This window comes from Protopterus annectens, chromosome 5.part0 (genome assembly GCF_019279795.1).
Source record: "Protopterus annectens isolate FY-2018-M chromosome 5.part0, PAN1.0, whole genome shotgun sequence".
NCBI classification, from domain to species: Eukaryota; Metazoa; Chordata; order Ceratodontiformes; family Protopteridae; genus Protopterus; species Protopterus annectens.
In genome coordinates, this window is record NC_056735.1 from 604,870,790 (window position 1) to 604,895,493 (window position 24,704).

Sequence of the window (24,704 nt, forward strand, 5' to 3'; positions counted from 1 at the left end):
TACTCTTTGAACCAGACTTCACAGAACTGCACTAGCGTTCTCCTCTCAGGCACCTTCTCTTTGGCAAGTTCTCCCCATCGACATTAATGAATTCATCACTTATTCCAAATTCAGAATGCAACTCAAAAAGTCATCCATGTCAAATGCTCCCACTTGAACACAGGACACATCACCTAACCTATCTGTTTTCTGGGTCTCTTCTCTCTCCAGATTCACTGAAGACTGACCCACTGTAGAAACTGATGTATATATTGTACATTACACTCTGATTATACATTGCACTGTGCTTGTTCACTGGCATGTATTTACACAGTTTTCCCTATGTAATTAGTCTGAACTACTCTGTTATTGCATAAAATTCTATATTTTTTTGTGAAATGTTTTGTATTTCACCTGTACTGAGCCTGAAATTTGTCAGTATTGATCAGTGTACTGACCCGATAAACAAATATAAATAAAAATAATTATCCTGAATTTGTGCAGGATGCAACAAATCATTCAGAGCCACATTTCCAAAATCATTTTAGTATATTGCCCTTTATCTCTGTCATAGATTTTTTTTTATATATATGAGCAAAGTTCTAGGGTGGGTCATAGAGGGATTTAATATAGTGCTTTCATGAAGTAATTCAACAGTCTTAAAAGTAGTGAAAATTATATACCCACAGAAGTACTTATAATAGAAGCTGACTGTAATACAGACTTCCATACCTGGTTAATTCTATTTATATCTACAAAATGATACTCATCTAAAAAAACTGCACAGAGAAGCTTGCCCCTTGAGCCACCAGTGTGGAGGATTGTGACTCAACCCCTACTTAGGTATTTTATTTCAAGGTTTTGCCACTTTGGGGAATGTCAGTACTCTTTAAGTGAATTCACTTAGACTTTTTTTGTATTTGTTTTACTGAGATGCAGCATTGCAAGCTTCAAAATTCTTTGGGAGAACTTTCCAGAAGCACACCTCTGTACCTCACCTGTTAGTTCTCAGGATGGACAAATGTGTTAATTGCATTGCGGTTGCAGTGTGTTTTACACTAATACTTGTATAAACCTTTTATCCAATATTTACATTGAAAGTCTGTTTTGCTATGTGCAGGACTGTGTACAGCCACTGACAATATACGTTGCATGCTTAACATGAATCAGATAGATTGTTGTTGTTTGTCTTTCGGCTTTTTCCCGGTTAGGGGTCGCCACAGCGGAACTCCGGTCCGCTAAATGATTGGCAGTTGGTTTTTATGGTGTTGAGTTGCCAGCCCGACGCCCAACCAGATAGATATTGGATTCAAAATATTATTTTCCTGTTGTGTTTAAAAATCCACTGCATTTTACTCGCTCATTATCTCGCAGGTCTCTACTAGGCAGGCTCTTGTTTTCAGTTTGTCACTGGAATATCTGGCTACTGTAGTAAGACAACATGCTGGTAGTCAGTGGAACAGATAAACTCATCACTGCTTGGTTCTGCAGCCTCATCCACAGCTCTTCACTGTGATGATGACACCATTTTACTAGTTACTGATTACAGGATAACTGAATTTGAAATTTCTCTGCTTTGGGAATGCTGAATGAGGTTGCAGTTAACTAAATACTAAAGTTAATATGAAGAATACACATTAATGCAAGTTAATCATGAGTTGTTTTCTTGGAACTTCTAGAACTCCTAATATTGATAGAATAGCAAACGACGGAGTGAAGCTTAACCACCACATTGCAGCTGCTCCACTTTGTACACCAAGCCGAGCTGCTTTTTTAACAGGACGCTATCCAGTTAGATCAGGTATGTAACAATAGTAATAAACTCACTCATAAATTAAAATATGAATGGATGGAAGGAGCTTTTATGCTCAGATGACTTTTTCACTTTATTTATTATGTAAAGCTTTTTATAGTACTATATAGTTATGTCCACAATACAATATTCTTCAGTATTTCTTAACATCATCTCACATAACATTATTTTATGGATACTTCCTTAATATAGCATGCTATTGCATGCTTTAAACAATGTATTTCCTGTCATTTGCCTTGATTTCTACCCTGCTGTTTACTGTGATAAGGACAGGTGGGCCTGAACTTCCCAAATTTAATATTAATACCTGTTTTTTATAACCACAAAAAGAATGTTGAGAATATACATGTATCATTTACTACTCATTCTGCAGCTGACCTGTGATTCACAATCGTCACTGTGACTGTTGGGAGTGTGTGTGTGTGTGTGTGTGTGTGTGTGTGTGTGTGTGTGTGTGTATATGTATATAATGTGTGTGTGTGTGTGTGTGTGTGTGTGTGTGTGTGTGTGTGTGTGTGTGTACATACATATATATATATATATATATATATATATATATATATATACACACACACACACATATATATATATATATATATATATATATATATATATATATATATATATATATATATGTGTGTGTGTGTGTGTCTGTATGTATATATATCTATATATCTATCTAGGTTTACTATCACGTTGGAGATCGCACTATGTGTGATCAACCAATGAGCAAAATTCAGGTAGCAAAACCGGAAGTACGATCACAGCATTGTTGAACCTTACAATAGCGAACATTCGCTATAGCAAGCTTCGACAATGTAGTACAGATCGGGAAATGTACCCTTTCCTCAGTGTAATGTGATCTCGGAGTTTGTATATACAAGTAGGGGGGTGTGGGGGCAGGGGGGCTTGCCCCCCTTCCAAAACCTGTTGTAGAATGTTGGGTAGATAGGAGCATTTCAGTGTAGTCGACATGTTCGACATTCGACTTTTCACTGAAATGCCCGGTTCGGCATTTACACTGTTCGGTGTTCGGATTTCCAAACATTTCATTCGGGCATCTGTACATTCGAGCATTGTATTGTCGAACATGTGATAGTAAACCATCTATCTATCTATATATATATATATATGTATACATGCAGTGGATATAAAATGTGTACATATCTCTGTCAAAATGCCAGGTTTTTGTGATATAAAAAATGAGACCACAATAAATAATTTCAAAACATTTCCCACCTTTAATGTGACCTATAACCTGTACAATTCAATTGAAAACAAACAAATCTGTTAGGGGAAAAATATAAAAAATAAAAAACGTACGATATGCTGTTTGCCTAAGTGTGCACACCCTTAAATTAACACTTTGTTGTGTGCGCACCCTTAAATTAATACTTTGTTGAAGACCTTTTGATTTAATTACAGCATTCAGTCTTCTTGGGTAGGAGTCTTATCAGCATGGCACATCTTGACTTGGTAATATTTGCCCACTCTTCCTTGCAAAAGCACTCTAAATTTGTTAGATTGCGAGGGCATCTCTTGTGCACAGCCCTCTTCAGGTCACCTCACAGATTTCCTATTGGATATAGGTGTGGGCTCTGGCTGGGCCATTCCAAAGCTTTAATTTTCTTCTGGTAAAGCCATTCTTTTGTTGATTTGGATGTATGTTTGGGGCCATTGTCGTGTTGAAAGGTGAAATTGCTCTTCATCTTCAGCTTTCTAGCAGACGCCTGAAAGTTTTGGGCCAAAAGTGACTGGTATTTGGAACTGTTCATAATTCCCTCCACCTTGACTAAAGCCCCAGTTCCAGCTGAAGAAAAGCAATCTCAAGGCATGATACTGCCACCCCATGCTTCACTGTGAGAATGGTGTTCTTTTGGTGATGCAAAGTGTTTTTGCACCAAATGTACCTTTTGGAATTGTGGCCAGAAAGTTCAGCCTTGGTCTCATCAGACAATAGCACATTTTCCACATGCTTTTGGGAGACTTGATCTATTGTTTTGCAAATTTTAGCCAGGCATGGATGTTTTTCTGTGTAAGAAAAGGCTTCGATCTTGCAACCCTGCCCCATATTCCAGACATATGGAGAATATGTGAGATTGTTGTCATATGTAGTACACAACTAGTACTTGCCAGAAATTCCTGCAACTCCTTCAATGTTGCTGTAGGTCTCTTGGCAGCCTCCCTGACCAGTTTTTGTCTTGTCTTTTCATAAATGTTGGAGGGGCATCCAGTTCTTTGCACAAGAGATGCTCTTGCAGTCTGACAGATTTAGAGCGCTTTTGCACGGAAGAGTGGGCAAATCAAGATGTGCCATGCTGATAGACTCCTACACAGTAAGACTGAATGCTGTAATTAAATCAAAAGGTGCTTCAGCAAAGTATTAGTTTAAGGGCGTGCACACTTACGCAACCAGAGTATTGTAAATTTTTTATTTTTTTATATTTATTCCCCTAAGAAATTTGTTTTTGAATTGAATTGTACATGATGTTCATCGTATTTCACTGTTGCAGTCATTACAATTGGGTTATCCTGCTGGCAGGCTACCCACAGTCGGCTAAGTACCCCGTTGGGGAAACTTTTTTCTTGCTCCAGACCGATGTCAGAAAAAGTTAACAATTGTATTTTTTGTGGGAAGCAAATACCTCATAAGGATTTTCATTCTTACTGTATTCCTTGCCTAGGCCCTGACCACAACGTTGCTAGCTGTCGGTTTTGTGCTATATTTAACCAACGCACTATTAAACGTTGGTACGATTTTGCCTTTCATTACTTTGGCCAAAGGTTTAATTATATAATGCCGTCAGAACAGCCGATGACCAGAGTTTATAAAAAGTGCAAGGAAAAGGAAAGGGACAGGCATCCGAGTTCCAAAACCGATGATGAGGCCTCCGCTAGGCCAGTCGCCAGTTCTCAGTGAGGCGCTTTCGCAGCCCCTGATGCCCGCTACCTCAGAGCCACAGGCTGCTGCCGACTCCCACGTGGAGACAGCTAGGCCTCTGGATACTCAAGGTATTGGACACTCGGAAACTATCCCCTCAGATGGGTCCGCAGCCGCTGAGCAGTCATCGGCTTCTGAGGTTGTTTTCAGACCTACACAATTATATGTTAAGCCAACCTCAGCTTCCCAAGGCAAAGACTAAAACAGCTTTAAAGACAAAGAAACAAATACAGCCTTCTCCTGGACAGACTTCCATGCCTAAGAAACAGATGCTTAAAATGGCTGAAGACTTAATTACTGTGATTAGGGGTTCCCATCCCCCTCCTGATAAGAGGCCTAGGCAAGACACAGAATATGATTCCTCTGATCAGGTTTCCATTTCCTCTGACTCCTCTTCAGAACAGGGATACTCTCTGCCTCCCTATGAGGATTCTGATGCTGAAGAATCTATTCCTTCAGCTTCTCCTCCTGAGGATTATTCTTTTGGGGGAACCCTGCATACCACGAGGGTGTATTTCCATTGGGAGAGCCAACATTACTCAGAATGAAAGAAAAGGCTCAGAGACTTTCTTCTACTACCCCAGCATAGACCCTTGCTATTCCACCTGTTCTAGACATTGTAGATGATGTATTCTCAGAGTCCGGCCTGTCTTCTGACTCTTTGCCTCCTGCACCTGTTAAGCCAGACAGATTCTACAGGGTTCCAGTCTCTCATAAATATCTTTATAAAAACCCTGCTGCTGACCCAGAGACAATATCTCAGGGTCCCAAAGGGGTCAAGGCCTCGACTGCTAAAAGCCCTGTTCCCTCGGATAGGGATTCTAGATCACTGGACAGATGGGGGAAAAAGTTTACACTTCTGCTACCTTGGCTGTAAGGGCTTTAAATTGTCAGTTTCATATTCTTAAATATCAGCAATACTTAATATCACTGCTAAAACAGAAAACGTTGACAAATTCTGAATGTTCTGAAAACAAGGAAATGCAGGATTTATTGCATGCAGCTGAACAAGTGGGAAAGCATACTTTGCAATGTGGTTTTGATTCAATGGAGGCCTCTTGTAGGGCCGCTGTTACAGGTTCTGTTATTAGAAGGCATGCTTGATTAAAGGAACAGAATCTGCCTGATCATGTTAAAGCAAAATTATTGGATGCTCCATTACAGCATGATACTTTGTTTGGTGTTAAGGCAGAAGAGGTGTTGAAGAAAATGGAGGATAAAGCAAAATTTATGCAGACAGTAAAGGATTTCTTACAGGTACAACCTTCCAGATTTAGCAGGACCTGGTCTTCTAAGAATTGGTCCTTTCCAGTGTCAGACAGCCCACAAAAAGGCAGATACAGATGCCCTAGAGGCAGACAACAACCCCAGGGATCATACAGGTCCAAACAATGGGGCGCTACTACCTCCAAAAGTGGAGAAGACAAATCACAGCCATATAGGAAACAGTCCCAATGACTTTCCTCTGCCAATGCCAAGCACTTATCTTTTGGCAGCACCCTTAGGGGGAAAGCTAGCACTTTTTTCACAAAATTGGCACATGATCACCCAGGACAAATGGGTCTTATACATAGTCCCTCAGGGCTACAGGTTCCACTTTCACACCCTTCCAAAGGCAAAAGGAATGCCAGACCTGCCACACAGTCAATGGGCAGAGGCACAAAAACAAGTTTCATCTCTCTTGGACATGAGGGCTATTCAGCCAGCACCACAGCAAGAGCAGGGACAAGGATTTTATTCAAGACTTTTCTTAGTACCCAGAAAGGACAAAGCTTGGAGACCAATTCTGGGCCTGTCTATTCTAAACACTTTTCCGGACGTTCCAAAATTTAAAATGTTGACTCTGCAGAAGCTTCTGCCCATGCTGGGCAAGAAGGCTTGGCTTGTAACGTTGGACCTCAAAGAGGCATACCTGCATGTACCAATCAGACAATCTTGCAGAAGATACCTCAGGTTCTTAGCTGGCTCAATGCACTACCAATTCTCTGCACTGCCCTCTGGCTTATCTACTGTGCCCAGGGTCTTCACAAAATGCCTGGCAACAGTAATTGCATTTTGCAGACAAAGAGGAATTCAAATATATCCCTACTTGGACGACTGCCTTATTCAAGCAGAGAACACAGACATTCTACTAAAGCATCTGGCGTTTGTAAAAAGATTACTAATTTGCCTAGGGTACACAGTAAATGAAAAAAAAATCAAAACTAGTACCCTCTCGAGATAATATTCCTGGGTGTAAGCTTAAATACAACTGCCCAGATGGCTTATCTCACGCCAGACAAACAAAGGCAACTGACTTCATACTTCAAAAGCATGGCAACAAAGACCCAGTTATCTGCAAGAAAAATTCTGCAGGCTTTGGCCTTCATGGCATCCTGCATTTTGCTAATTCCATATGCAGGACTGCATATGAGGAAGCTACAGTGGTACCTAAAAAGTGTTTGGACTCAACATTGCCACAGCCTGGAAACATTAATTACTCTCATTCCTTGCCTGCAGCAGGAGTTTTGATGGTGGGCACAGGCCTGTCACCACAACAAGGGACAGCCCTTACCCACAGCCAGGCAGACACTAACAACTGATGCATCAGATTATGCCTGGGGGGCCCACATGGCAGGAAAATGTATTCAGGGCACATGGCCCGCAAGCCAAATGCATCTTCATATCAATCAAAAAGAGATGCTAGCTGTACAGAATGCCCTGACAGCCTTCAAGGATTTACTCCATCCAGGACAACTGCTGATAAAAACGGACAATGCTACAGTCATGTGGTACATAAACAAACAAGGAGGCACACATTCTTACCCCCTCTGCAGACAAGCCATGACGTTGTGGAACACATCATTGACTTATCAAGTGCACCTGCAAGCACAATTCCTGCCAGGAAAAACAAATACTCTGGTAGACAAACTAAGCAGAAACCTCATGGACCCTCACAAGTGGAAACTAGATCCACAAGTCTTCAGCATGATAACAAGGAAATGGGGATGCCCAGATATAGATCTATTTGCCTCCCCTCACAACTGCCAACTACAGAGATTCTGCACAAGGACTTATCACAAACAAGCATGGAAAGTGGATGCTCTATCATTCAGCTGGAAAACCCTTACAGTTTATGCCTTTCCTCCTCTGCCTCTCCTCCCCAAGATACTCCTAAAGGTCAGACAAGAGAAGCCAAAAATGATACTAATTGTCCCAGACTGGCCACACCAGCACTGGTATCCATTCCTAAAGAACTTGTCTCAGGGCCCAGCCTGGACGTTACCTCAAATTCCTCATGTACTGACCCAACAAAACAACCAGATCCTGCACAGCCAACTCAGAACACTAATCTGGCTGCATGGCGGATATTATAATCACTCAGGACACACCTCTTTCTAAAGCAGTTATGGATGTTATTTTGGAGGCCAGGAGGCCCAGCACCAGAAAATCTTATGCAGAAAAATGGAAGAGATTCTGTGCTTGGAACCAGGCACAAGGAATTGACACACTTGTACCAAATATTCCTCAGATTTTACAATACCTAACTGAGATGCTGGACAAAGGCCTATCCTTCTCATCAATTAAGATCCACGCCTCTGCCATTTCAGCTCATTACAATATGGCCCCACCTTTTTTTTCGCATCCACTGCTGAGGCAGTACCTCAGAGGGGCCAAAAACATAAGACCACCAAGGAGAGCACCAATACCTACATGGGACTTCAATTTTGTCTTGGAAAAGCTCACACTGCCTCCTTTTGAGCTAGCCAATACAGCCAACATAAAGTTCTTATCATGGAAAACAGGTCTGCTCCTAGCTATAACTTCAGCAAGAAGAGTCTCAGAGTTACAGGCATTAATGGCTGTGGAACCTTTTATTATTTTCCATCCAGACAGGGTTTCTCTAAGGACAAACCCAACATTTATGCCTAAGCTAGTGTCTAGTGTTGCTCTAAACCAAACTTTTCATTTGCCTACCTTCTATCCAAACCCACAGAATAAAGGGGGGAGACTTCTGCATTCTTTGGACATACACAGACAGCTACGCTTCTACTTAGACAAAACTAAAGCTTTCAGAAAGACTGAGCAACTTTTAGTGTCATATGCTGCAGGATCACAAGGAAAGGCTATTTCAAAGCAGACTATTTCAAAATGGATAGGCCACTGCATTCTTTTCTGCTTTTCACAACATGGCAAATTACTGCCTAAGGGCATTAGGCCACATTCTACCAGAGCAGCAGCCTTCCTCAGAGTAATACCAACCAAGGATATTTTGGAGGCTGCAACTTGGATGTCAGTGCACACTTTTACAAAGCACTACCACTTACCTCTTTACTCTAAATCCAGACCAGGCTTTGCCACTGCAGTTCTGCAGGGCCTCATAGCCACTCCTAATTCTATTTAGGCCCAGCCACCCAACCTCAGCTTTGGGATTCAACCCAAGTGTAATGACTGCAACAGTGAAACACGATGAACATAGTACAGTTGTGTACCTACCATAAATGTAGATGTTCGAGTGTATTCACTGTTGCAGTCCAGGTTACCCTCCCTCCATCCCCCTTTTCATTGCTGGGACTTATCTGTACTTCTCTATTCTATACAACCTATGTGGTGTATTTGCTTGTAGATGAAGGTAATGTTTATGTTAGTGCATGCTTTTTTATAAGCAGAATTTTTAGCCTACCCTTTTGGGGGCACCTGACATCTGAGGAAAGAAAAACTGAAGAAAATGGCGTCGGCTGCATTTTTTATACCCCTGGCGCACTGATGTCAGGGAAGAGGCGACAGCAACCGACGCCGGACCAGGACTTTGGAATTCAGGCCGACTGCGGGTAGCCTGCCAGCAGGATAACCCAAGTGTAATGACTGCAGCAGTGAATACACTCGAACATCTATATTTATGGTAAGTACACAACTGTACTTTATAGGTCACATTAAAGGTGGGAAAAGTTTTGAAATGATTTATTGTGGTCTCATTTTTTATATGACAAAAACCTGGGATTTTAACAGGAATGTGTAAACTTTTATATCCACTGTATGTATGTATGTATGTATGTATGTATATGTGTGTATGCATGTATGTATGTGTATGTATGTATGTATGTATATATATATATATATATATATATATATATATATATATATATATATATAATGTGTGTGTAGTATTTGGACACAATTAAAACTTCAGTAAGATCACCAACACTCAAATTATGGGCTTTATTCTATTGAGCGTATGTTCAGTCAAACGGAAATTAAACTGTATCAGAAAACATCTTTGCAAGGAGGCAAGTCCCCCTTTGCACCCTTATTTATATAACCCAACTGTAACAGTTGGGGAATTGGGAAAAGTTCCTGATCCCCATTCTGATGATCTTCAGCAAAGTTTATTATCATGGTGTGAGTCAGATAAAAAAATCAGATATTTAATGCTTCCATATACTAATAATTTAAGCAGACAACCTCATCTGTTTGTACATACAGGCATGCACTAATATCTTTTAATATGTTCATCATATTGATGACTGCTGCAGTAGCCTTAACTATATGGGTTATATCCTGCAAGGATATAACTGGCCAGCTTTAACAGCTTCAGGGCACCTTCCATGAACCCAAACTATTTAGCAGCTTGAGCTGAGCAGACTAAAAGACAAGTTTGGGCTCCAAGCCCTTCAGAGATTTATGGCTTCTGAAGAGTATGCTTCTCTGAGGCTTTCGAGGATCAGTGGTCGGCATGTGCAATTCCTTTTCTGGGCAGATAAGTTCCCTTTGGTAAACAAACTTCCATTCAGTATTTTTGTGTATTATAAATAATTTTCTCTTTAAGAAAGTGATGTTAAAGTTGTACTTTAAAGTGGAGCACTGTTTTTTACTGTCAGTTTAAACTTTGTTTAAAGCAACTGAAAAGAGTTTTCTTTTTTTGGGGGGAGCTGACAAAGTGTTTTTATAATATTTCTTTGTGGAAAAACTGACTTTTAAAGATGTTTTGTTTTCACTGGGATTTGCTGCTTATTTTCTTTAGGAAAGAACTACAATTTGCAGCTTGACCATGGACCAGTTTGTCAGTCTAACAGTTGGTCCTTCTTCCAGCCACAAAAATATAAAGTTGAGCAAAAAGGGTTTGCCATCACAGTAGGCTAGCAGTTTGCCTTAACCATGGGTAAGAGACTAAGCTGTGGGCATTAGTTGCACATTAGACCCCTCATCTTTTCCCTCTATCCATCTGGTGCAGAACCTACAGCCACTATGGAAAAGGAGGTAGCCGCTTCATCTGCAGCTGTTGGGGTCCACTCAGTGGGCAAGAGAGGACTACTCTTTTCAGTCTTGGGAGAGGGAACAGGAAGGCTTCCCTGTTTTGTCACAAGGGTTGTGCCTGTCCCTGGGAAAGCTGCTACAGCCATTAAAAACATTGTTGGTCCCATTTTTCTGGTCAAAAAGAAACTGAAAACGAATTATGTATGTACTCCTAAAAGTTCCTTACACATGAGTAGTTTACTGGGTCTGGCTCATGGTTTAGTTCAGTCTCTTAATCCTTCTTATACAATAGTTTCTGTAAAAGAAAGAGGGATGCCTCCTGTCCTGAAGAGATTCAAGATTCGGAATCTAGACAGGAAAATGAAGGGACAGATGCACGGTTTTCTCCTCAGATTTCTGATTCAGACTCAGTGGAGAGTTCTGTTTCTGACTCTCACTGTAGGGGTTCTCTTTTTCTGAGACTGTTTCTAGAATATGCTAGTGTTTTCAGTGGGAGAACACTGAGGTTACTCAGTCCCTCAGAAAAACATTATGGGCTGTTACAGAAGGATTTTCCAGAACCTGCATCCATTCCTCCATTTCTGTCAACTTTGGAGGATGTTTTTGTGTTGCTGCTTGCCGTATTCCTTACAGTCAGCCAGCTGTCCCTAAAAAGGCAGCTAGGCTGTATAGAGTTCCTCAATCTCTTAAGTTTCTATACACCTATAAACCTTTCCAAAACTGATCCAGCAGTTATAGTTTTCATTCATCACTCTACTGACACTTAGTCAATTTCAGTCCTACTCTTTCTGATAAGGGTGGCAAGAATATTGATGTCTATGGGGAAAAAAGTGTATGCGTCTGCAGCTTAAATTTTCACAATTTTCAGTTGTCAGGCTTATATGTTAAGGTATATTCTTACTAATTGTAAAACCATGAGGGATATTTTATTTGCAGTTTCTTCTTGGTTGGAAAAATCTGCTTTAAATATTTTAATTTCTTCTTTTGTTCAAGTCACTACTCTTTGTATACAGTGTGTGTATGACTCTGTTGAAACTTCTTCCAAAGCTATAGCCAATGGTACTGTTGGTTTGCATGTCTACATTCGAAGAACCTCCCAGATGATTTTAAAAATGAGATATTAAATTCTCCTTTGAATATAAATGTAGTTTAAGGCATCTCTGGTACAGAGGTGGTCAAAAAATTTGAAAGGGGTAAGCAATACAGGGAATCTCTCTAAGATTTTTCTTCCCTACTTTTCCAAGTTTTCCAAGGAATTGTCTAACTCCTCATCCAGTTGTGGTAAGAAGCAAAATAACAGTTTCAACAAAGTATAGGTAAACAGATGATGTGATGTGATGTTGTTTATTTTCATCCAGTTCAACGTTTGTTGTGTGTGGTCCGACGGGATCCGACCTCAGCGACTTATACCAAAGTATTGGATCTGAGAGCACTGACTTCTGCACTACCCACAGTTCCCTCCTCCTAACTGATTTACCTCAGATCTTGTTTCCTTTCTGTTCAACCAGACGTGTCCTCGAGACATCTGAGCATTCATGATAAGTGAAAGCAAAAATGCTAAAAATTTCCTACTTCTGTCTTTCCTTATAGTATTGTTACTTAGAGTTAGGATTAATTTAGCTTCTATGGTTAGTATAACTAGTTTTGAATTTTTATAGCTTTCTTAACTGTGTTAATTTATAGAAATTTCTAGTAGTGTTGCTACTTAACTTTCAGCTTCCTTTCATATAGTCATAGCATGTAAGTATTTAGTTTATAGTCTTACTTACCTACAATGAGTACTTGGAGAATTGGCTGGCCCAAGAAGACAGGTCTGTGCACCATGTATGGATCCATCCCCACTACGATTGGATTCTGTCCGTCATTCTTCTCATGCGAGTCAATAAGAACAGACAGACCCAATTAGTTTCAAGGTAGTTCGATGTTCAAGTTGTCCATCAGTCACAATGTTTCTTTGTCAGAGCCTCTGAGACAAATTCCACAAAAGAGGATGTGCAAACGGAAGCATATAGACTCTTCTCCTGAGTCTGTCACTGAAGACATGGACTTACATGAAGGAGGATTCCTAAGCTCCACCCCAAAGACATTACCTTTGGGGACATACTAAAACTGATGAATCAGAGAGGAGGACGGTCCACTGAAGCTCCTCCTTTTGATGAGTCCATGTGCCTTCAAGCTTTTCGGTCTGTCCCATTGGCATCCTAGGTGGTCTCATCTCCTGATGCCCTAATAGATCATATTGCTCAGAAGGCTTGGAAAGAACCTGACATGGTACAGCCCATTCCTAAAAAAACAAACAGAATCTTGATAGCATTGAAGGCAAGAAACATTGGTCCAAAGATCACCCCAATAGATGCCATGGAGGCAGCAGCAAACATAAAGAAAGAACTATCTGAGGAAAGTTCCTCTGTCCATCCCCCTAACAGAGTCCAGGGATTTGAACAGACTAGGGAACTGGACTTATGCTTTGGTGGCCTTTGCATTTTGAGCAGTGAATTGCCTTGCATGTTTGAAATGTTTCCAAAGGGACTTGATCAAGGAGGTCTCCAAGTCTCTTTTGGTTAACTTGCCATCAGAACGTTCAGAAAATGTTGGATGCCCAAATCTGTACCTTGTAATCTACATCTAATGTGACCATACAACTGCTATCAAATGCAGTGGATGGCACATCAGGAGCAGCAGACACAGGTATTACCATGCATCGCAATTGTGGATGTGGCTGTGTGATTTTGCAAAAAGATTCAAGGTATTCTTTATAAATGCCTCCACAACAGTTCCATTCTGTTTGGACCTAAGGTAAAGGAAATGCTTATAATGAGTGAACAAGATGGTAGACCCTGTCTGCTGTGGGAATCCATTTTTCTATTCTGCAAAGGCCCTTTTCTAGGTATCAAAGGAGAGGTAAGGAAATGTGGTTAAAAAAATCACAGGGTATTCACCACAGCACTCCAGGGGATAGACCTTCCTGCGGCAGAGGTGGAGGAAATTTAAATGAATACCACCTGAGAGGTAAAAGTGGACTACAGAGCCAAGGTTTCAGTGGTGATTTCACTGAGAGACCTAACTAGCATCCCTGACTGGTTGCCCAACTATTGCACTCTGGAGGCAGGCTGGGGATGCTTAACCTTTCAATCTTTAGCCTGGCAAGCCATGAAGTTAATTCATGAGTGCTAAGGATAGTCACCAGGGGCTTTTCCATACCCTTTTTGTCTCTCCCAAAGGAAAGATTGAAGATTCTGGACATGCCTCCCCATCAGTTGGAATCCACAGTAGAACTCTTAATATTGCTAAGCAAAATAGTCATCCAGCTGGTCGCCCAGGCCAGTTAGAATCCAAAGTCAATTCCAGGTTTGTTTTAATTCCAAAGAAGACAGGGGACCTCAGACCAATTTTGGATCTCAGCCACCTAAATTAATATGTCAAACAGACGAAGTTCTGGATGGTCACTGTGCAGTACATACTGCCTCTGTTGAGGAATGATGGTTGGATGTGCTCTGTGGATCAGTACAACACCTACTACTACATCAAGATGTGAAGTAAATTTAGGAGATTCCTCTGTTTCCTTCTGGGAGCTCATCATTATTATTTCAGAGCACTGCCTTTCGGTCTCACCAGAGCCCCCTCAGTGCTCACCAAGATTTTGGCAGTGGTAGCAGCTTAGTTATAACTGCAGGTGATCCAAATCTTCCCATACCTAGACAATTGGATCCAAACTGCTACTTTCAAGGATCTACTATTGCAATACCAGACATTCCTTCTCAGTCTTACAGACCAGTTTGAGATAACAGTCAACCACGTGAAGAGCAAACTGCCACTCTCTCAGCAAAAAGAATTTATAGGATGTCAGATAGGCATGGTTCAACAAACTGATCAGTCTCATTAGCAAGATACCACATGACAGTACTACAATGGACACTGTCCATCCAGTGGTCACAGAGCATTCATCCACTTCACAGTAGAATCCACCTCACTAATGTCTGCAGAAACCATGTTGGTGGATTACTTCTTCATCAGTAGAAGACGGCAGACCCTTTTGCTAACCTGTTCCCCAGGCCACAGTAACCATGCACAACTCCCATCTGAGGTGAGGGGAGTGCATTTTGAAGGGAGGACTGTCCAAGGGACCTGCTCATCAACAAGGACCTAACTTCACATTAATGTCTTGGAAATGAGAGTAGTCCTCCTAGCATTACAGGCCTTTCAGGACTTCCTACCCAATGGTGTGATTTCCATCTAGACAGACATACATGTCAGTGGTATGGTACATCAGCATACACAGTAGAACACATTCATATCCTGTTTGCCAGGAGGCCGTGTGAGTTTGGCAATGGGCGGTGTGTTCTTATCACATTCTGGTAGCAAGGCATATTCTTGGGACATCAAATATACTGGCAGACAGGTTGAGCAGGAGTATCCTATTACCTCATGAGTGGTTTCTTAAACAAGTAGTGGCAACAGAGATCTTCAACCACTTGGGCCATCCTTGGTGTGACCTCTTTGCCTCCTACTTAAACAACAAAGGCTACAGTTACTTTGCCATCGTGCCTCCACTGGGACAGTCACCAAGAGATGACTGTCCTTGTGGAGAGATGAGGACAGTCACCGGGAGATGCTCTTATCCACATTTGGCTGCCAGGTCTCTTAAATTGCTTTTCACCGATATCTCTTCTAACAAAATTAATTCAGAAAGTCACAAGGTGCAAGACCAAAGTGATTCTTATTGCACCATTCTGGCCCCAGCTGGTACAGTTCCCCTTCCTTTGGCCATATTGGGTGCTGGATCCCATTGCAGATCTACTCACTCACCCATCCAGGATGCCTGTACTAGACCTTTAGACCCTAAAACTAACTGCATGTTTTTTCCAATTTTAACAATAGGCAGAGATGCCAGGCTTTCTTCTCCAATAGGCTATATAATTTCTTTTTTATCAAAAGGACTTGACAAAGCTTATAAGAGCAAATGGATACAAATTTTTATTTAGGTGTCCTCAAAGGGTTTGGACCCTTTCTCAGCCCCTCTTCTGTTAGTACTAGAATTTCTTTCAGATCTTTTTCGGCAAGGTTCCAGTTACTCTGCTATAAAAGTCCAGATGGCTACAATTTCAAATTATCACATAAGACATAACAATTCATCTATTACTTCACTTTGAATAGCTAAAGCTTTCCTCAAAGGAATGTTCTTGTTGAGATCTCTTGTTAGAGATCCTTTTCCATCATGAAATGTATGCTCCCAGCATATTTCTTTAGTGTAGTTAATATATTTGAAAATAAGTACTGAGCGACCAATTTTCAGTGCATGGGTGGAGGTAACAGATTGCTGCAGTGTAAATATGTATTCTTGCCTTAAAAAGTGCCTTCCCTTTGTTTGTATGTTTACATGTACTTTCATGGGATGAAGATTAAATAGACAGTAAGCATAAGTAATACATGCTATTGTGCACTTTCCATAGTGCACCTCCAAGCAGCTATCGAAGGCAAGTTGTTTGCCCATGCGAGATGCACATTTATACTGCTTTCCCTGTTTTTGTGTAGTTCAGCAGTGAGCAAACATGAGACTCATTGCTAAAATTATGAGAGTTCTGAGTACTGAGTATATGAAACACACCTGCTGCTTAGGTGACTCTATCGCAGCAGGTGTAAATGCATTGACAGATTTCTTTTGTAGCACAGATGATGTAAGGTTTGAAGCCAGGTATATCTAATAGTTTTAAATGTGTGTTTAAATATGTATTTATACTTCAATGAAATAATTCTTTAACCTACATTCACTGTGTGTTACCTTAGTGCAGTGTGTTTAATTGGCATTGTGCAGAGGTAACCTCACCAAGGATGTGACATTCACCGTTGCTTACCATTGGTGCAGGATGCCAAACTCCGTGCAAACACAGAGGGGAAAAAGTGAAGGGCTCCACTGTTTTTTTTTACTAGTGTGTTGTATGATTCTATTTTTTAACCAGATTACAGGTGTTAAATTTGGTTATATAGGAAAGTGGTGAAATGGGGGGGGGGGACAAAGAAACAGCAATATAGGAATGTGCAGGAGGGAGGAATGAAAAAACATAGCTGTCCAATTCCAGTGTAAAATGAATATGTACAGAATATTGGCTGAGTTTGGACTGTCACCTCCACAAAGAGGGGTGACAACAACGCAATCATGTTGTATAACCAATTGGACCAAATCAATTGTGTGGAGTACTATGTATGGGAACAATTTTTTTGTTGGGACAGGTGCCCATTTTTTCTTTTTACTTTAAGAAGAGAAGAATGCAGGCTAAGGGTCGTAAGTATTTCTGGGTCAGGTAAGTTGGGAAAGTGAGGAAGCAGATGCAAACAAACAGGACAGACAAAGCAAGACACAGGGATGGTGAGGGACACGACAGGTTGGAGGACACCATTATTGGGGCTAGGGAGGAGATAACAGATGCCCATGCCCATTAAACTTGGGGACAATGAGAATCTAGTTCTCAACCACAGGACTGTCATCACCTTCCCCTTACTCCACTGACTATTGGAGTGCTTGACATTTCTTATGAATAATAAGGGGGAGTAGCCTCTCCATCTGGCATAGGTGTGCACCAGTGGTGCTGGGCATGACCCTATGCACCAACCCTGGTATCTTCTGGCAGGTGATAAAATCCCAACCCCTGCCAGTACTCCTGGAGGGTACCACAGCACCAGCTGCTGGGGAAGTGCTACCTGAGAACACAGGTAATGCAGGGGCAGCAGAGGCAGTACTGCCAGGTTGGATCCCTGATGTGCTGATTGTTACTGCCAGAGCCGGTGGAGTGGGCCAGGCTGATCCACTGGAGTTGGCCTACCTCCCTGTGCTGCACCATAAATTGGCACCTTCCCATGTCCAAAAAGGGACAACAACAGTAGTGTGTTATCGGAATTACTATTAGTGCTCTAACTCAAACAATGATGCCACCCACATTTGACCGATGTTAAGTGAAGAATGACATTACCAAACGGAGAGGAAAGCAGTTTTGGTAACTGGAAGGTTAATCTGACACTTAACATTCATTTGATGGTTGTTTGCAACTGTAACTCTTAGGTGATTCAACTTTGCAGTCATGTGCTGGGAGCATAAATTTCATGATTTGACACATTTTGTTTTGTCTTTGTACACTGATAACATTGATTTTTACAGTGTGTGATTTAAAGCTATGCATAAGAGACAAGACTTTTTCTTCCACAGTGGTGTTTTCCATCCTTGCCACACAAGAAGTTCTTCTTGGACATACTCATGCATTATATATAAATATGCATGACAGATTGACTGGGTTAACCATGTATATGTGTATGAGCTGACAAGGTCCTGGTTTATACATTCATCTATGTATGAGTCTTGTTGAAGTCCGAATGCCATCCAAGGCTGGATAGCTCAATTATAATTGCAGAAACGTAGTCAGTCATACATATAATTCATATGAGCTCCACTGCTATACATACTTATTGTCATGTCATTATGTTTTTTATGTGATATTTAATATAAAGTGAAAAGAAACAACAGTAAAAATATTTGGGATTTCCTGTATTAGAACCCAGGACCATCTGACTTGCAGCCTACACTTACACCTGCAATAACAGTTTTATATTTGCCTGTTCATTATTAACATCTGTCTGTTAACTGCCAGACACCTCTGCTTAGTGTGCTTGTGTAGTGCCCAACATACTTGATAGAATGTATCTGTTTTGAAACTGTCTACTGTCTGGTTCCTCTCTGCAGGTGTTCTAGACCTATAGCTCTTGGGAAAGGTTGCTAACCTCCTTGCAATGTCTCTTAGTGGCTTTGCGTGATGGAAAGCAAAAGATGCTACATCGTATCCCTTTTGACATAGAGAATGTCTACACCCTGTGCTCAAACATTCTGACTGCTTCGTGTACAGGCAATTAGTCCAGGTTTGTGCAATGGTTACCATTGTGCAAACAAGACAAGCAAAGCTAAACTTGTTGTAGCAATGTGAATAGTGTTTATTAGGTTTCATCCTTAAAAGACAAAGGTGGGACTTGAACCATGATCTACAGATAGTATATGCTCTGTGGATCCATGTGTTTAGCAGATGTGCTACACATGCAGGTGATTCACAGGTTTGGTTGATGTATCGCTTATCAAAGAAGTACATAATGTGACATTTATTGTGTTTATCTGTTTCCCCGGTTTGCACTAAGCCATGAAACGTGCAAATAGTGGCAATAAAAAAAGAGATCTATAAAACAAACAACACTACAAAATATATGTTAGTGCACATGACAAATTTTTACACAAGTCTAGATTTGAACTCTCACACTAAAGAACCTTAAAAACACATTAGGGGTGCCTTATCCCTCTTTAACACAAACATCTTTGGTGCAGAGATTGAAAATCATTGTACATACAAGCAAGTAAAAAAATCATCCACAGTATTAACAAGACATATAGCACTTGTACACTTCTGAGTTGTTTATACATGTATTAATTTCAGATATGCAATGAATGGCCACACAACCATTTATGACTATTGTTTGAAGAAATGCTGCTCAGTCATCTCTCTCTATGGTGTCCATTCATTTCTTAACTGAGCAGTAATCTGAGACACGCAGGTGATAAGGCATTTTGTATCATTCTTCTTAAAATGTGTGAGAATATTAAATGGCAGTAATATACAGATTTCAACAAATAAGGAGATTGGATGTTACTGAACAGGAACTGTGAAATATGTGCTGCTTACTTCCGTTTAAAACCTTGATACAATTACTTGTACAATTTGTAAGTGTAACCTGGCTGACACACCCACTGGAGGTTAGGGAGTCTAAATTCCTGTTGTGTTTTCCTTCTACCTCCCTGTAATCATTCATAGTTGCAATCCATTAGCAACAAACAAAGTGTGCCTGCACTATGTTTACATTTGCTATGTGGAGCCAAGATTTTTGGATTCCGCAATTCTAATGAGTTCACACCTCATTTGCATCTTCACCCTGCTCACAGGCCTATAGCTGGGGAACCTGCATTTGAGGAGACTTGTTTATGTGGCTAACACAGAAAAAGATGGCAATTACTTTGGATTTGTCTGCACAGAAGGCTACTGATCTTGATAAGGTATGATTGCATTTTTCATTTATATACTGGATATGCTCACGTCACAAGGAAAAAATACATACATATATATATATATATATATATATATATATATATATATATATATATACATTAGCAAATGCTACTTTTATCTGTATGCATTTTTAGATGTTTACTGATGGCATAGGCATTTTTGTCAGGGCATTTTGCTTTAAGATGCACAGCCTTGTTGTAACATTAAGACTTGTGATAAACGTTTTACTGTTTCTCTTTATACTCTTCTATTGTTATTTCAGTGAAATGTAAATGTCCTATATTGTCAATAACATTGGTGATAGCCTTGTAGGATGGCCCATAGACACCTCTAGGGGAGTGCTGGCCACAGTAGGGATGACTGGCAATTGCATAAAAATTAATGTTATGTGGAAAATGTGTACACATGTTTTTGGGTTAGTTTGTTTAATAGCACTTATAACAATTCACTGATGTGTTATTCCTTTGTTTGGTACAGAAATGTAATTTGCTTGTTGTTTTGGGGATGAGAGATCCAAGTTCCTCCTTTTGTGTTTTATGTCACCTAGGACTATGGCACCCAAGTGTTCCAATCCCCTCAAACCCCCCTTCAGTGACCCTGAAAATGACATAATTGTCCAAGCATTTTGGCAACATGGAGCATTTCTGATTGAGAGAGGACATGGGGATATGTCTGGAAGAATGCAAATTTATCTCCAGATTGTGAACAATGTGTATGCTGTTGGGGGACACAGCAAGACATATGATCAGGTGCATCATAGGGCCACTGACATGATTTCATCAGCCTGGAGAAGAGCAGCTGCAGTGGCCCATGGACAGCTGGCTGCTGGGGCGGGGGGCCTGCTACAGAGCTACCACTGACATCAAATGAAGAGTTCCTGTCCACTGTCAGGGATATAGAGAGCTCAGTGGAAAGTGAACAACAGCATGCGATTGATGTTTGTGCTGCTGTATGTCCCAGAAGGAGCTTCCAGGTAACCTTACCTATGTCAATTTTTAAGTATTTCTTGTACAGTAAAATAGTGAAAGCAATAGTTAAGTTGGTTTAATGTTGTTTTTTGGGGGTGATATTTATAAGATTGATACAATTAACAACATATTCTGGATCATTACTCATGGGCTTGATGTGAATGGGTCATCTAAGTTTCAGTTAAAAGTATTGTTAATGGACATATAAAGGCCAAATTTTTCCCCCTTCTGTTATTGTTATTTTGGTGATAGTGTCCTTACATTTTGCTTAACTTCTCCCAGGACCTTCTTTTCTAGCAAGCGTGGAGTCATCTGAGCATGGTAAGCCAAGCATTTTTATTTTGGTACTGATGAGCATTTCACAGAAATAGTCATTATCCGTATGTGTGAGGTGGGTGTCAGGATTGTTGTGTGTATTGCTGTATCATCTGTGATAGTGGCACCAGGGTTAGTTAGCATATATTGAACTGTAGTAGTGTAGCTATGAATTTCTTTCCTGCGTTTGTTGCGTATTATGACAGGTAATCCTGACAGTGAAATTGTAGGATTCTTACCACCTGATGTCAGAGTATCATCAGACTCTGATTATGGTGGCCAATCACAGGCACAGTCAGGCAGTACAGAGGTTGAATCTGACACTGAGTTTGACATTCAGCCATCCCCTGTAATTCCATCACAGCCAATAGCTTATGCAAACCCATTCCAATGAGCACTCAGATATTGGACAGGTGGAGGGTGAGACACTTGATCAGTGTAGTGTGGTTACTGCGGCTTCAGTGCCTTTTGACTGTGGCCGTAGCCAAAATGTGGGTAAGGTGCTACGGAGGAGGGTTGTTAAGGATGCTCAGAGGAGGCCTGCTATCCATCCTCCACCTGATCTAGATGTGTCTTACTGTGCCATTTGACCTATGTTTAAGGACATCATGGACGGACAGGCAAGTTCCAAAAAGCCTTCCAAGGAAATGATTAGGGCTGTAGATATGGCACGGGCTGACATGCATTACTGCCTCCACCATGTTGCCGATTCAAGGCATCCAATGAATGACGCATTGTAAGGGGCAGTGTCGGTGATGGAATGTCTGTTGGGAGGGGGACTGCATCCATGTGGGTATAGGTCAGCCACATCATCTGATGTTAGGGAAAAGGCTGTATCCGATCACATTGCCGTAGTGGCACTACTTTCACTGCTCCTTCAGTTTTTGAGGTGTTCACACCCAGATGTGGAAGGCCATGGAGTCATGGTCCTGGGCGTACTCATGAGGAGAGCTCTTCCAGCGGACATTAGTCATGTTCTGGTAGCAGCAGTGCATCTGATAATTTGTGTGGACATGCCAGTGCAACTCTTGGCAAAGCCAGCTGTCTGGGTAGGGGATGATGACGACGAACTGTTATCTTTACCATGCACGGCTCACATCTGTATGACATACCATGACCTAGAGCTAGCACAGTGCTTGGCTGTGTTCTTGCAGACACTCACACACACAAGAGTTACATGGGTCAGTCGTGAGGCTTACAGCTCATTCTGTCTCACTGGCCATTTGATACTTTTTCCAAATGTCTGCCTGTTACTTTTTCTTACTCACATGCACTTACTGCCTTTTATATCACCCTAGGCCTCGTGCACCCCCCCCCCCCCCCACACACACACAACATCCTGTGCAAATGATGATACCTGTGCCATATCCTTGTTTACTATCATTTGGATTCAGGGATACACAAGTTTTTTATGTGATCAAGTTTCATAGGTGACTTAGTGCTTAGTATGTCTGTTTTTGTGATGCTGTTTTGCAAATTGTGCTGCTTTCTTAAATTTTGTGTAATGTGTACATCCCTGCCAAACTGTTAGATCAACAAAGCTGGACCAAGACATAAATAAAAGTTTGACAAAGGTCCAACAATGGGGAGAAGTTTTAAAAATTGTGGTCTTATAAACTTAGACAATTGATGAAATAACAGGATGTTCATTGTGTTTCACTGTTGCAGACATTACACTTGGGTTATCCTGCTGGTAGGCTACCCGCAGTCGGCACGAATTCCAAAGTCCTGGTCTGGCGTCAGTTGCTGTCACCTCTTCCCTAACGTCAGTGCACCAGGGGTATAAAAGATGCAGCCAACGCCATTTTCTTCAGTCTTTCTTGCCATGCGGTGCCCGAAGCAAAAGCAGTTCGCAAGTGCCGGTCGGACGACTCCTGAGATTTTCAAAGACGAATTTCTGATCCGAAGTCTTCATTAAAGCTAAGTACCCCATTGGGGAAACTTTTTTCTTGCTCCAGACTGATGTCTGAAAAAGTTAACAATTGTATTTCTTGTGAGAAGCAAATACCTCATAAGGATTTTCATTCTTACTGTATTCCTTGCCTAGGCCCTGATCACAATGTTGCTAGCTGTTGGTTTTGCGCTAGATTTAACCAACGCACTATTAAGCGCAGGTACGATTTTGCCTTTCATTATTTTGGCTGAAGATTCAATTATATAATGCCGTCAGAACAGCTGACGACCGGAGTTTATAAAAAGCGCAAGAAAAAAGAAAAGGACAGGCATCCGAGGTCCAAAACTAACGACGAGGCTACTGCTAAGCCAGTCGCCAGTTCTCAGTGAGGGACTTTCGCAGCCCCTGACACCCGCTGCCTCAGAGCCAGAGGCCGTTTTCGACTTCCATGTGGAGCCAACTAGGCCTCTAGATACTCAAGGTATTGGACACTCGGAAACTATCCCCTCAGATGGGTCCGGAGCCGCTGAGCAGGCATTGGCTTCTGAGGGTGTTTTCAGACCTTCACAGTTATATGTTAAGCCAACCTCAGCTTCAAAGACAAAGACTAAAGCAGCTCTAAAGACAAAGAAACAAGTACAGCATTCTCCTGGACAGTCTTCCATGCCTAAAAAATAGATGTTCAAAGTGGCTGAAGACCTAATTACCTTGATCAGGGGTTCCCATCCCTCTCCTGATAAGAGGCCTAGGCAAGAGACAGAATATGAATCTTCTGATCAGGTTTCCATTTCCTCTGACTCCTCCTTTGAGCAGGAATACTCTCTTCCTCCCTATGAGGATTCTGATGCTGAAGAATCTATCTCTTCAGCCTCTCCTCCTGAGGATTATTCTTTTGGGGAAACCCTGCATACCATGAGGGAGCAATTCCACTGGGAGAGCCAAGACTACTCAGAATCAAAGAAAAGGCTTAGAGATTTTCTTTTACTTCCTCAGCACTGGCCTCTTGCTATTCCCCCTGTGTTAGACATTGTGGATGATGTATTTTCAGAGTCTGGCCTTTCCTCTGACTCTTTACCCCCTGCCCCTGTTAAACCAGACAGATACTACAGGGTTCCGGATTCACATAAATTTCTTTCTAAAAACCCTGCTGCTGACCCAGAAACCATTTCTCAGGGTCCCAAAGGGGTCAAGGCTTCCACTGAAAAAAACCCTATTCCCTCTGATAGGGATTCAAGGGCACTAGACTGATGGGGGAAAAAAGTTTACACTTTGGCTGTGAGGGCTTTAAACTGTCAATTTTATATGCTTAAATATCAGCAATATTTAATGTCACTGCTTAAACAGAAAATGTTGACTTATTCTGATTGTGCAGAAAATAAGGAAATGCAGGATTTATTGCATGCAACTGAACAATTAGGAAAGCATACATTGCAATGTGGTTTTGATTCTCTGGAGGCCTCTTGCAGGG

General features: G+C 41.2%; 1 protein-coding gene across 4 annotated transcripts in view; it reads left to right on the plus strand.

Annotated features, from left to right (window-relative positions):
- Positions 1 to 24,704, plus strand: part of STS (steroid sulfatase) — a 1,313,520-nt gene that overhangs the window by 139,694 nt on the left and 1,149,122 nt on the right. For all 4 annotated transcript variants that reach the window (XM_044072458.1, XM_044072455.1, XM_044072456.1 and 1 more), the window contains exon 3: positions 1,659 to 1,780. In XM_044072458.1, coding sequence (XP_043928393.1) covers positions 1,659 to 1,780 — 122 coding nt within the window. The remainder of the gene's footprint in view (positions 1 to 1,658; positions 1,781 to 24,704) is intronic.